Below are 15,391 nucleotides of genomic sequence, written 5' to 3' on the forward strand. Positions count from 1 at the left end.
AATGATTTCATCTAGTTCTTCATGTAATTTCCAGATCGAATGAAAACATTATTGAGATCAAAACTGAAAGTTCATCATACATGCTCATTTCTTAACCATTTTCAAATCTAATCATATCTACATAACCTATGCCACATGAACTTCACATCTATGAACATAAAACAACAAAAAGAGAGGATGAATTTGAAGTCACCTGAAATTGGAAGTTTCTGTTCACGCGTTCTCAAAGCCTATGCAACTCCAGATCTACTCCTTTAACATTGCCTTGAAGCTTTGTGCACAAAGAAACAATTGAAACCACTTGGATCTAGCTCAATTCCCAACTTCCATTGCTATGAGTTTGCACTTGAACTGCTCGAATCTGGACTGAATTGCTCAAACCAATGGTTGATTCTTGCTCAATGAAGCATGATGAACAAGATTATGCAAGAATTTTTGGTGTTTGTGTGAAGAAATGAAGAATTCGAAGAGAGAGAATTTTGGGGGGAATTTGAAAATTCAGATCTGAAATGCTTGTCTTTTTTTTCAATTATGGTTAGGGTTTGGTATTTATATGGCATGCTAATCACACTGAAATCCAATTAAGCCTTGTATTAAATATGATTAGAGAGATGTGGATCAATTTGCAAAAATGCACAATGAGGTCCCATGCACATGCTACACGTGATAAGCTCCATGTTAAGCTTCAAATTTTCTCAAAATCAACCAATGGTCATGATGGAATGGTTGTCTTGCTTGTACCATAAGCCAAATTTGAATTGTGGAAATTCCCTCCAAAATGATCACATGAGAAATGATGAGAATATACACTTTTCCCATGCATGGAAAAGGCTATTTTGAGATGTCTTGATCAAGAGAAACATTTTGCAAAAGGAATGGACCAAATTGGAGCTTTGTATCAAAAGTTAGGCCATTTTGAATTTCCATGTACACTTTGTGATCAAATGACCATAACTCCTCAACCATTCATCACATGGACATGAATTAGGACTTTTTGAAAAGGGGAGACAAAGATTTACAACTTTCATGTTCACCAAAAATCCATTTGAAACTTCTTTGATATTGAAAAGTCAAGTTGAATATGGACCAAAAACTTGCCAAATTTGGAAACTTTGAATTACAGGTCATTTTCCATTTTTAGTAACTTTTGCCATGACCTTTGAATCTTCAAGATGGATGTTTAGAATGATGAATAGGCCTTGTTTGAACATGATTGGGGTGTCTCAACTCATTTCCCATCTCATAGCCCTCAGTTGACTGCATAGTTGACTTTTGGTCCTTAGATGACCTTGAAATGCCTTGATTAGCTTGAGCCTTTACCACTTGATGAAATTGCTCCAAAATGGAACCCTAGCTCATGTAAGCTCCTTGTAATGATCATGTGATCTTCATCTCAAGAAAATACCTCATCTCTTGCACAAAGGAATTTCTTGAAGCTCTTGACCTGATGATTGCTTAAGCTACAAACAACAAATGTAAATGACATATTTTTGTGCTTTTGGTTAGTAGATAAAACAAGAAAAGCAATGATATACAATTCAAGCATGCCTGGTGATCTCAAACCACTCACAGGAGATCCCTACCCAAAGGGAAAGGGATCCAAGATGCTCAAAGATCCTTGAGGCTATGCAATGCAATGCTATGATGCCATGAGGGATCTTAGGGACAAAATTGGGGTCTTACAATCCTCCTCCTCCAAAAACCAACATTTGAATATTGACAAGATAAAGTATGAGTAGACACGAATGGGTTTATTCAAAACATGCATATTCATTTCAATGTCATTATTATTCAAAAACAAACGAGTTTATTACAAATGACTGTTACAAATGACAAACAAGAAAATCACACACGAACATGATTGAACCAGAAATTGCTGGAATGATTCGCTTTATTCTCCCACTGCTTGAGGTCTTGATTCTGGAAAAAGATGACGAGACAGTTCCATAGATACCAATCCTTCAGATCTACCGCTTCTCTGACTAAGGCACTACAGATGTGTTGGCCTGCACGGGGTTGTTTGGAACAACTGGCTTGAATGATATTGATTTTGAGTCAATCAAGTCTTGTACTTTGTGCTTGAAGATATTGCAATTCTCGATTAAGTGCCCCCGCGTCCCAGAGTGATACTCGCAACTGACGTTCATGTCATACCCGGGAGGAAGAGGTACTGGAGGAGCCTTAGCTTCTCTCAGATGGACCTGCGAATCTTTGAGCAAGTGAGCTAGCAAGAGACTATACGACATGGGAACTGGATCAAACCTTCTGGAAGGCCTTCTTGGTCCTTGTCTACCCTGCTGATAGTAGTTCTGTTGTTGCGAAGCAACAGGTTGCTGAGGAGCATAGGGTTGTTGATATTGCACCGCTGGAGGACCAGATGGAATGACATACGCTGGTTGCGGATACCGGTTAGGTGTTACTGCTGCCACTGGATAGTATGGAATTTGGTAACCTCCATCTCCCCCTTGAGCGATAGCATTGGTCTCTCCTTCCTTCTTCTTTGAGAATCCGGAATGAGGCTTCTTTGTTCCACTAGCCGCAACTGTTGTGTCTTGTATCTTTCCGATCTTCAAGCCATTCTCAATTGGCTCGCCAGCAATGACCAAGTCTGAGAATCCCGAGGTGTTACTCCCAATCATTTTTTCAAAATATGGCCCTTGAAGGGAGTCCATGAACATGTTTATTAGCTCTCTTTCAAGAAGAGGGGGTTGAACCCTAGCAGCCAGGTCTCTCCATCGTTGAGTGTACTCTTTGAACGATTCATCTGGCTTCTAAGAAAGGCTTTGGAGCTGAGTCCGATTGGGGGCCATGTTTGAGTTATACTGATAATGCTTCAAGAAGGCTTCAGCAAGTTCCCTCCAAGTTCGTATATGCGTGCGCTCGAGCTGCATATACCATTCCAGAGAAGCTCCACTAAGAATGTCCTGGAAAAAGTGCATTAAGAGTTTCTCGTCATTAGAATGAGCGGCCATCTTTCTGCAGAAAGCTCGGATGTGGGTCTTTGGACAAGTGACCCCTTGATACTTTTTAAAGCTCGGGACTTTGAACTTGGGAGGAATTTTCACGTCTGGCACTAGGCACATGTCAAAAACATCCAACCCAAAGGTATCAAGACCTTGCATCGCCTTGAATCTCTCCTCCATCATTTGAAATCTCCTTTTGAGGTCAACAGGAGAAGGCCCAAAAGCTTCATAAACTGAGTCAACCTTCATAGTGAAGAAAGCATCCTGCTGATCGTCCATCTCGGGTTGAGCTCTCCCATTGACAGGGATATTGAAAGTCTGAGCAACATTTTGATAGATTGGTCCTCTTTCGGGAGGTGGCTGAGCTACAACAGGTGTACCAACTCCTCCTAGTGGATTCACCGGTATAGTCACCACAACAGGGTTGGCAGTAGAGGCTCTCAGATTAGCTTGACGCATTTCCTCTTGTCCCCTAGCCAGATCTTGTAGGGCTTCCACAAGTTGACCCATCTGAGCCTTCACAGTGGTCATATCCTGCCTCATAGTAGCCTAATTCTGCTCCAACTGATCCATGAGCAATTTCTGATTATTGCACGTGTAGTATGAATGTCGGGAAGTTAGCTTGATTGTGGATGATTTTGGATAGAAGGGTCAAATGGTAAGTTTTCTAGCTTTTGTCTGATGATATGCAGAATGATGCGTGAATATTGTATTTGAATTTTTTTATGATGCATGCATGCATGAGTGAGTGAATAAATGATACACAAGCATGGTTCTCACGAGTCGAACACATAAGTTAGCATGGTATCACAGGTTTGAGATACAGATGGAGGATAACTCTGATTTCTTACTCACAATGGGGATCTCACCGATCATAGTCTAGGGTTAGATAGGGACCCCAGAGTCATCGATTCATTTGGCTGTTTGCCGCTTACGGCAAAAGCTTTCCGGTCGTCAACTCCCTCAAATGAGCCTCTTCTGGGTGAGATCTTCGTACCGACCCACACGAGAAAAGCTTCTCGGGGGCCCGCACTATGTGATCATCGACATCGGGTTCTAGACAAGGGTCTCAAAGTCATGGACCTCCTTGACTGTTTTCCGCTGTAAGACCCTAATTTTTTCCCTAAAATCCCTCATGGCATCATAACATTGCATTTGCATTGCCTCAAGGATCACAAGCATCTTGGTTCCCCTTTGCCTTTGGGTGGGACCTTCTTGTGAGTGGTTTGAGATCACCAAGCATGCTTGAATTGTATATTATTACTTTTCTCATTTTATTTACTAACCAAAAGCACAAAAATATGTCACTAACATCTTTTGTTTGTAGCTTGAGCAATCACAAGGTCCAACGCTTCAAGGAGATCATTAGGGCAAAGACATGGTCAAGAGGAGATGATAGCCAGCATGGTAATGGTTCCCAAAGCTCTCATTCATCAGATATGCCTCCCTAGTACCTCAGTTCATCATTTTGATCAAAGCAAGTCAAAGGGCTTGAGGCCTTGTTCCTCAAGAAAACCCTAATTCATATGTGCATCACAATGCCTTGCTCATGAAGCAACCTCAGCCCATGGTCAAATATAATCAAGGGAAGTTCTTCAACTTATTATTTCATGCATATTTGAACTTATTTGAGTATCCTCAATCATCAATTCATCAAGATATGGGTTGTGGACTTGAGAAGTTGATCAGTCAATTCATCTGACTATTTTGAAATGCACTGAGACCTAACTTTTTATGTGTTGGTCAAATGGAGATGGTTCCAAAAGCCAAAATGTTCTTAAGGACAATATGAACAACTTTCATGTTCATAAAAAATTGATTTGAAGCTTGTAAGGCCATCTATCATTCCAATACATTATGGGTCATTTTGACTGAAACCCTAATTGTGGGTCAACTTCCCAAGGACATAACTAATTCATTTTTTATGATTTTGAGGTGGGATCAAATGCATTGGAAAGATTAAGATGTCTACTTCAAATGTTATGTTGAACAAAATTTCAAAATCTCAAACGAAATACATGTGATAACGCAAGACATTATAGGTCCTTTTTGGCCAAATGCATTGAAAGTCAAAAAAGTCCAACTTCAAGTGCCCATAACGTCTTCATCAAAAATCCAAATGATGCAAATGTTAAGTCCATCTTGATTATCTTAAAAAGATCTACAACTTTGATATTGGAGATGTTTTCATTTGAGGCTTTCATCATCAAAACAGAAGGGCTTGAAAATTGGCCAATTTTAGACACCTTGCCTTAACATATCATGCACCTTGCACTTTAAACTCAAATTTCATAAATTTCCACACTTCAAATGGATTTTTGCCCAACATAACAATTGTTCCTTACATCAAGAATTTTCCTACCATTACTCACATGATCATGTTTGGATTTTTTCATTGGGACTTTCGAAGAGTTAAATGTTTAGGTACAAATGAGGAATTCACTTGAAATCTTGGTACATAAGCAATTGCCTTGCAAGTCACACGTCCAATTTCATTTGGATGATGCTCAGAATTCATTTGGCATTGTTTTTGGGCCTTGTGCATGATCATGCAAGCCCATGCAATGAAGCTCCACATGCCATGCACACGGATTGATCACATTCTCCTTGCCACTTCCTCTATAAATAGAGACCTCATTCCATTCATTTCAGACACCTGATTCAACCTGAAATGCTGCAGAATTCTCTCCATAGCCATCACTAAAGAAGCAATTCCATTTTTCTCAAATTTTTCAGATTTGAAATTCAACTTCATCTGGTTGAATTCTTAGATCTAATGCTTCTAAACCTTCATCATTCATCTCATTAAACTTCTGTTTTGATAAAGCAAGCAAGGAATCGAGCTCAAGTTACCAGAATTCAAACTTACACTTCAACTGGTATTTTCTTCGAATCTCATCATCCATTGACCTATTTGCTTGGATCTTGTGTTGGCTGAAGTCCTCTCAATAGAGGCATCATGTTTATGCATTCAATTTTTGAAATCCATTGATTTCATGATGAACACCAGATTTTTTCAATCTCTGATTTCTCATACCATAGAGATCTAGAGCGAAAATGGATGGTACAGGGATGATGTACATCATCCCAGCTTTCTAAAGATGTATAGATCGTGCATTTTCATTAAGGTTTGGATCTCTGCAATTTTGGCCGGAAAATCCAAGCTCACGGGAGAAGGCGGTGGCTCCGGTGGCTTCATCATTGCCAGATCAATTCCTGGCCACACGATCATGTTTCCAGATCTAATCTGGACCGTCCCATGTTATGACCTGTTTTAATGCTGCGTGTGGTTCAGTTGACTAAGGCGCATGGTGGGAGCGCATCTCTGGAGCGTGTGATCTGCCAGCTCAATTAATGAGCTCAGATCGAACGCTCCTCCTTTTATTTTTATTTTTTATTTTCTGATTTTATTTTCTTTAATTCCTTTTATTTCAAAAAATCATAACTCTCTCATTTTTAATCCAAAAATTATGGAACCAATTGCATTAGTCTCCAAATAAATTCTAGTTTCTATTTCTGATTTTTAATATTTTTTATTTTGTCATTTGATATTTTTTGTGAATTTTCTCTTTTCTGGTTATTTTTAATTTATTTTAAATAGTTTTTGATATTCAAAAAATACAAAAATATTTTCCTAACCTATTTGAATGATGATGGATCTATGAAAAATATTCTCATCAATTTTCAAATTGATTTGAGATTTATTTGATATTTTAGTTCAATTAGGTTATTTTTATTCATTTTTAAGTGATTAAAAATAGTTTCTGACTTTTAAAAATGCTGAAATTTTTTGTCAAACTTTGTTTGACCTTGTTGAACTTAGGATAAATTACTTGGACCTTTCAAGGTTGATTTGAAGTGATTTTGAAGTTTGACCTTTCCTTTATTTTTAATTCAAGTTTAATTTTAAATATTAAAAAATGCCAAAAATAGTTTATTCATTTCTTGACTCCCAATCTTCATCTCACTTCTGTTTTTGATTGTTTGACCTTGACTTTCAATGTTATTGGTCAACATATGAGGATTGGTACATTGTATTTCATTTAATGCACTTTAATTTTGCCATTTCCATTTCTCTTATCCATCTTCTCCTTCTTCTTCTTCTACTGCTTTTCTTCTTGATCAATGAGTTGAAGGTTGATAAGTTAGCATTGGTTAGGGAGATTTAATCTTCCTTGATTCAAATCTAATTCATCTTGATCAATTGATCAAGTGAATGGCTTTGCATTAAGGATAGGTTGTCTTCTAAATCATGCAAAGGGCTTAAACCAATACAAGATCAATTCTCATTTTCTTTTTGACATGGCAAGTTGTTGGGACTTGGTTCACTAATCAAGACTCCTAACTTGTGTTTGTTGCCTACGTTATTATTGACCGGTCTCAGATAGTTGTGACTTCTACATAAGTCCAATTACGATTGTTTAACATAGCGCTAAATTTGCCTTATGGCACACTAACTACTAACACTAACTATTGACAATTAACATTTACTTTATGCAATTTACTATTCTTGCACATATTATCCATTTGCTTTTCTCTTTGCTCACTTGAGCACATGTTTATGTTAATGCCATTTGCCTTTTGCTCACTTGAGCACACAATTGTGTATATATTATTGTGCTTGTGTTTTTGTTCTGATTGTTGTGGACCAAATGCAAAGAAATGGACTTAGTTTCTAGGACTTTCCCTATGCAAAGAAATGGAGAATTGGACTTAGATTCTAGGACCTTCCTTATGCAAAATTGGAGTAAAAGGATCTTAATGATGAAGATGGATTGGAAGGACCAAATCTCTAAACTCACTCTTGTCCATTCTTGCTTTACCTCATGGAACTTTTGATGTGTGTGCTTTTGTGCTAGGAGTTTCCATTTCAGCTTTATTGGAGGACCATTGTCATGTTCATCCAAGTGGAACATACAAGATACATTGAGGATCATTTAAGAGACTTGTTTGATTGCTTATGCTTTGTGGTTGCTTATTCCAAAGGATAGGAGCTACTTGGATCATCAATATGATCTCAAGAGAGGAACTCCTTTGTGGTTTTGATTCTTCATCCCTTCTCTTTTTGTTTTACTTAGGATTTAGCCATTATTCTTCTTCTCTCCACTCTAACCCAAGCCAAAACTCTTTGTGCAAACATTTAACCATTGTTTTTTCAAAACATTAGAAACCTAGGCCTTATGCTTTTGATTTTGAAACTTTCTTTTCATAACACTTATTTTTGAATTGAACTTCTAAGTCAACTTTGACCATTTTTGTATATACTTCTAATTGGTAAATATAATTCAAATGCCTTTTGTGGTTCCAATGGCCACTTTCTTAATCAAAAAATCTTTCATAACCTTTAGCTACTAGGTTTGAGTTATCCTTGTGGTAGATGTAATACTCACCTATATCCTTAGTGATGGACAACAAGTCTTCCATGCTTATTATAGGGTTAACCCCTCACTAGCATGTTGAAGCTATCCTCACATGGTGGATTTGTGGTTTGGTTGAGTTTTCTCCCTTTGATAACAAAAGGCCTTAAGGCTTTTGGACCAATCAATTCACCAACTTGTTTTGAGTTTTTTACCCCGAACTACGAGGTTTTGATCCTAATCTTTTTATAAGATGGTACGTAGGCAATGGGTTTATCCATCCAAACACAAAATGTAAATAACTTATATATTCTTTTCTCATCTCTCCAATCATGTTTGCACAAACAAAATTTTCACAAAAAACAACAACCTTTGCAACAAGTATGAAAAGGGCTCCCTAAGAGTACCTAGGATGTTTTGGGTGCCTAACACCTTCCCATTGCATAACCAACCCCCTTACCCAGATCTCTGTTTCTTTTACTAGTTTTTGTTAAAACTATTAGGTTTTTGTTCGCTTTCTAACCATTCCTTTGGATAAATAGAAGTGCGGTGGCGACTCGACTTGTATGATTTACCTTGGATTTAGTCAATATCTCTAATGGTAACGAATACCCCGCTACAGAAAAGTGGCGACTCTGCTGGGGAAAAACATTTGCCCATTGGGTTTTGCCTTCTTTTCATATTGTGTTGTATTGTATTTGAAATTCTGGCGTAGTCAGAGTTCAGATGTTCTACTCCAAGTCATGACATCTAATCCAAACATTGTTACTAATACAGCAAGAAAGTTATACTATTAAAACCCAGTACTAATGTGCACACATTCACAGATGCCACGACATCTGCTACTATATCACCATAGAATGGAAGAACACCCAGTTTTGTCCATCTGGTACAAAGACCCAGCAGAGATCAAACATAGCTCTTACTTCTATTGAGCCTGCATAGTTATCAGCATGATGTCTCAATAGTGATTTGAACATCACGTGTTACAGTATTACAGTTTGCTGGCCTTATACGTGTATTTCCTAAAGAAAAGGTTAGACAAGTTAACCTAATTTCCATATATTAGGATGCTAACAAATAGGCTATTTGTTAGGCTCATTAATTGTAGCTCAGTTGTTAGTTTTCTGGATTTTAGCTCAGCTGTTGGATTCCTGAAGAATAGCCTGAGAAAATGCTGATACAGAAAAACTAACCATCCTACAATTTAGCATATGCTGTCAGGAATGAATGTCATAACATTCTGTTTGACGTCCAGAACATAGACCATATGCTAAGTCTTTTATTTTTCTCAAAACAGACTGTACAAAATGTTGTACTGTAAAAGACCAACCAGTCTATACTGCAGTATCAGCTTATAGTAATAAATGTCAAAACATCCAGTTTGACATTTACACAATGGCCTTATCCCAGGCCTGTTATTCCCTTGATAAACAAACTGAGATACATGCTGAACTGAAGCAGAAAAACCACCCTGCCTATTATTCAGTATATGCTGTCAATGATGAATGTCAAAACATTCTGCTTGACATTCAAACAGTATGCTATGTACCAGGTCTATTATTCTCTTGATAAACCGACTGGAATACATGCTGAGTTATAACAGACAAGATTATAACGTGCATAAGGAAAAAGCAAACACAGGAAATTGTTAACCCAGTTCGGTGCAACATCACCTACTCTGGGGGCATACCAAGCCAGGATGAAGATTCTCTATCAGCAGTATTAATTCAGAGTTAAACTCCCCCGTTTACAACTCTTCACTTAATCCCTACCCAATGCAATCTATATCTAGGAACTCCTAGATAGAAACCACCAGTTTCCATTCCTATCACTACAATTTCAAAGTAATGTTAAACAACTTGAACTTGCTTCACAGCTTTGTTCAAGACCATAACAACTCTTACCTACAGGCTTTGAGTCACACATAATCTCATGCTTTGAGCACTGAGACAGACATGGTAACCTTCCCACAGGTTGGGAGGTTTACCTCATACACACCCCTAATTTTACATTGTTTGAGGCACACCAAAACCTAGGTTACAATATGCTATTTATAACCTAAGCACCCAACTGGATTTGGGCCTTCAGAAATCGCAGCAAACTTCTTCTTTGCTATTACAAAGTCAGTAGAAAACTTCTGCTATAATCAAGGTCTTCAATCTTTTAGTTCCTAAAATATCTCCATAATTAGAAAATGTCTATTCTGATTGAGTCTTTAAGACCTCTACAAAGGAGTTAGGATATTCACCAAATATCCTTACTAATCCCAGAATCTATGCCTGAATTAACTAATTTAGTTTTCTGCACATGTGTGATGTCACAGTCACGATGTCGTGACATCGCACATGACATGTTGGTCCAGATGTTGAACTTCTTCAACCCAACATATTAAAACAACAGAGGTGATTACATTATTTGTTTTACAAAATTAATGCCAATCCTAAGGTATTAACAATCTCCCTCTTTGGCAAATTTTAGCTAAACAAATAAGCATTACACTAGACACTACATCCCAATATGGGTATTCACTTCCTCTCTGTCATTATCTGCACCACCACGAACACCAAAGTTGGTGTACATGAGGAAGTAGATGTACATGGATCAACTGCATCACAACCCTTCCCCTCAACAGTAGAGCTTCCTGAAGAATATGTAATGCTGAGTACATAGATAGTGTAACTCAGATCACAAGACACAACTGTCCTCTTAACTCAGATCACAAGTCACAAGTGATGATATACCCAGTTAGTGACTTTTGTGCCTAAAACCAACTTCTGCTTGCTACCATATTTGCTTGCTTCTGGTGCATCCTCATGACAGTGTTTCTCTCCCCCTTTTAGCTAAACATTTATAAATGAAACCTTCGCAAAACCAGATCCAGGCGCAGTATGCCCAAATCTTAACAAACCCCATGGTTTAGAGAGATTGGAATGTCGCTCTATTGAGAGGAGGAGTGCTGATGCATCCTTTAAATAGACCAGACCGTGCTTAGGAATTAACGGTAGGAATAAATGCTTGGTCAAGATTCATAAATATTTGCTGAGAAACAGTCAGAGAATCACCAACAATATCTCAGACTATCTTTGAATACCTTTTATAGCTCTTGACTGTTTCTTTTCCGAAACAACAATTCCAATGCATGGAGACTATTCCATATATGCAGTCAGACACGTTGCACGCGATGTCTTAACATTCAACGCGGCTTTTGCCTGCATTCTTCATGTATTCTTCCTATCATCATTTCCTAAGACCACTTTCGTACCTCCAGTGGTAGCTTGACATCTGCCACTACTGCAACCAAACTCACAAATGCCAGTAGGTGGTTACTCCCCCTGTACCACACAACTATAGCACTCAGGCTTATTCTACTACACCACGCCCATATTTCCTAATGACTGTAAGTTTCAGAAGGAACTACCAATATTGTCCAAGGCAATGTCATGACATCCGGTCAGACATTCTTATGCTCACTCAGCCTTGACACACACCACATCATCCGAATAACCAACAAGGGTCCATACCTTGTTGTCTGAGAACACATAGACCACAAGCTTGATGATTACTTGCAGCGCAAAGACAGAACTCCCCCTGTCATGAACAACCAACTCTCCTCAAGAAACTTGGAGATTACACATGAACATATCCAACACCCCAAAGTTGGACCTTCACATACTTCCTGATTCAAAAAGAACTCAGACCACTTGATGAATGGAGAACATAAGACGCATCTTCATGTCTTCAAGAGCACTCCCTCTGTTCAACCTTCTTGGCTGAACACATCCACCCTATGTGTCAATCTCTCTTCTAACCAGAACAGAAGGTCACTTCACAAAATGTTCTAACATTAGTTAGGACATCCTTCACAAAGGACATCATCTGATACTCTTCATATATCACTGAGTCACCCGCTTGATCCAAAAGAAACCAGACAAAAATTTGGACATATACATTCTCATCCCATTACAAGAGATAATCTTCCATATATAGCTCAAAACTCCTACCACAAGCTTCAAGAGATGAATAGACAACACCTCCTTTTGTCTTCAACTTACTACTTTTCTGCTCAAAAGTAATTTATCTCAGACTTTCCTCAAGAATAATCAGCTGCCATATGTTGATTATCTTGATTCTTCAAACTCACTTCTGAGATAGACCAGATGCCACACGTTGATTACCTCCTTCATGAATCCTCATATGAAAAAGTCAAATGCCACTTTTTGACCTCTCCACTTTTATCAGACTTCTCCCAAGGATATTCTGACATTCCAAGTGAGACTTGAACTTCAAGCTACATGTTAAACAAAACTTAGATTCTCTAAGATATGAACATGTACCATCTTCTCCATCCAGCAACTCCAAAGAACTACAATGAGAACGATCTTGTTGAAGTACCCAATCTACAACTCTGTAGACCCTTCTATCTTAAGTTGATGTGTCACTTCACCAACTAAGATTCTGATGTTAAACCAAATGTCACAGCATTGTGTTTTAACATCTAGCTGTTGAATTCAGCTCCTTCTTCTGCCACTTGAAAGAACTTCCTCCCTACACAGAACAAGAGTTCAACGCTCTCATAGACTTGATTATGGAACCAAGTTTGAGTAAACAACCTCCATCCTGCAGGTTTGCAGTTAAGTCATCCAAGCTCGCACCTTGATGAATCCCTGCTTCTTCTCCAAAGACATCATACACTCTGATGCATGAGTCTTCAGAAGGATCAGTTAGAACCTAACCCTTCAGCTATACCAAGGATTCCACTTCCTAAAGCAAGGTTGTTTCCATGATGTCAAGAATGCTGCCACTTGTTCTTAACTCCACAATGTGCATTAGCCAATGCACTTCCTCACCTAGATCAGAAATAAACTGATCCAAGTAACCACCATCAAGACTATGATGTCTTCTTCTTCTTGTACACACCAAGGCTGAACATGTTTCTTGCCAGGAAACCTTTTCAGAGATCATATGCTTTTGCTGCCACCAAAGAGATAGATCATAAACTAATGTACTATCCTTCTTGTGATTCTGCACAGAGTCTTGAAGAAGAGATGTTCCAACATCTTTAAGAGCATTAGTTATCTGGAGCTCCAAGGATAATCAATTAAATACTTATACTTGGCACAAGTAGACATTGATCTTAAATCCTTTCCAAATTATCCTTTCAGATACTTCCACCATAAGAATACTTTGAAAATACTCTTCTTGTGTCAACATCTTCTGCTTGCAAGCACCTCAACAGTTTTGAGACTTTTTCCAGATTAGATTCACCCTTAGGAATGAGAGAGATGAATCCTTCCTTGCAAATGTGTCACACAACAACCAGAACCCATGTGACACAGGTCAACAGCCAACCAGACCCTAGGCTGACCAAACGTGAGGAGGTTAACCAAAACTCCCCCTCAAATTAACAATCATGGAAACTCCACACCAATATCCATGCATTGTACACAAATGTCTCAACATGACATACACCATCCCTACCAGTGGCAACTAACTCTATGAGTTATACCTATACATACTCCAATCACACCAATCAGACTCCAGCTGACCATAAGTACTAGTGAAAAAAAAACACCAGTCAATAGTAGATATGCATTGCCAGAGCATACTACCTCAACCAACCTCTGAATCTTCATATTCTCACTCCTTGAAAGAACTGCCACTTCTGAGCGTGGTGTTTGAATAACAAGATTCATGGTCCCAATCCTCTTAAATGAAATAGCAATCAGGTTACCCCATTATTGACTTCTAACATCCAGGGGACTTGTCTTCCAACACAACATAGTACTTCAGGGAACAACTATCCAACCCCGATCAATCTACAGGAATAAGACAAACAGCAGGAAATTGCACAATGTCACATCTCAACCAGCTCCACTTCTAGAGATCAGACTTCTAAAAGTGACCTTCTTGAGCATACATACAGTTGACCCTACCCTTGTCAACTTAGCACACACAGATGTCTCCTCTTCCAGGTCAGGAGTAGGCTCCAAACAAAAGTATCCCTTTGTTTGACACCTAAAAGCATCTGCTCTTCAACCAGTAGCTGCATACTTGTTGAACAACATGTTCTAACATCACATAGAACATTAGTTCCACCTCCTTGGAACAAACTCTCCTTGAAAGTCTTCAAGGTCTTCATATACACTACCCAAGAGAGTAAAGGATCAGTGATCAGGTGATTCTTACCATGATGAGTGGACTTGAGGGGACTCAAGTACCTTTGATATCTTCAGTAGATTATGAAGAAATCTTGAATACAACAGCCCTTCATCCGCTTGAGGGGAAACTACACCAGAGTTTGAGTGTAGCCAGGTATTATGCAGCGGAACTCATAATACAACTCAACCTATGAAACACACTTCACCAGATCAGCCTCCAAGAACATACCAAGTTTGAATATGATTCAATACTAGCACTGCTGTCCCACACAAAGGCCAATTGCCAATCTCCAGAGACAGGTACACACGGTTCCTGTCATGAATAGTCCATCCACCTACTTCAAGGGACCATTCAGGTACATCACAGAACCTTCCACATGTTCCAACATCAGTACTAACATAACTCCTTGCAAGATACCAGAAAGTATCACCCATGGATCTCATCCAGAAATAGACCAGGATGCCTGCTCTGATACCAATTGAAATTCTGGCGTAGTCAGAGTTCAGATGTTCTACTCCAAGTCATGACATCTGATCCAAACATTGTTACTAATACAGCAAGAAAGTTATACAATTAAAACCCAGTACTAATGTGCACACATTCACAGATGCCACGACATCTGCTACTATATCACCACAAAATGGAAGAACACCCAGTTCTGTCCATCTGGTACAAAGACCCAGCAGAGATCAAACATAGCTCTTACTTCTATTGAGCCTGCACAGTTATCAGCATGATGTCTCAATAGTGATTTGAACATCACGTGTTACAGTATTACAGTTTGCTAGCCTTGTACGTGTATTTCCTAAAATAAAGGTTAGACAAGTTAACCTAATTTCCACATATTAGGATGCTAACAAATAGGCTATTTGTTAGGTTCATTAATTGTAGCTCAGTTGTTAGTTTCCT

The 15,391-nt window shown here is 38.6% G+C and overlaps 1 protein-coding gene across 1 annotated transcript; it reads right to left on the reverse strand.

The window, feature by feature from the left end:
* Positions 1-2,771: 2,771 nt before the first annotated feature.
* On the reverse strand, positions 2,772-3,506 carry LOC127096137 (uncharacterized). The gene has a single exon (XM_051034747.1). It carries the CDS (start codon positions 3,504-3,506, stop codon positions 2,772-2,774), a length of 735 nt encoding a protein of 244 aa, XP_050890704.1.
* Between the last annotated feature and the right edge of the window lie 11,885 nt (positions 3,507-15,391).

The sequence above is a fragment of the Lathyrus oleraceus genome, chromosome 6 (genome assembly GCF_024323335.1).
Source record: "Lathyrus oleraceus cultivar Zhongwan6 chromosome 6, CAAS_Psat_ZW6_1.0, whole genome shotgun sequence".
Taxonomy (NCBI): domain Eukaryota; kingdom Viridiplantae; phylum Streptophyta; class Magnoliopsida; order Fabales; family Fabaceae; genus Lathyrus; species Lathyrus oleraceus.

Excerpts from the sequence above, each read along its gene's own strand:
- LOC127096137 (XM_051034747.1), bottom strand. The coding sequence starts at position 3,506 with ATGAGGCAGGATATGACCACTGTGAAGGCTCAGATGGGTCAACTTGTG.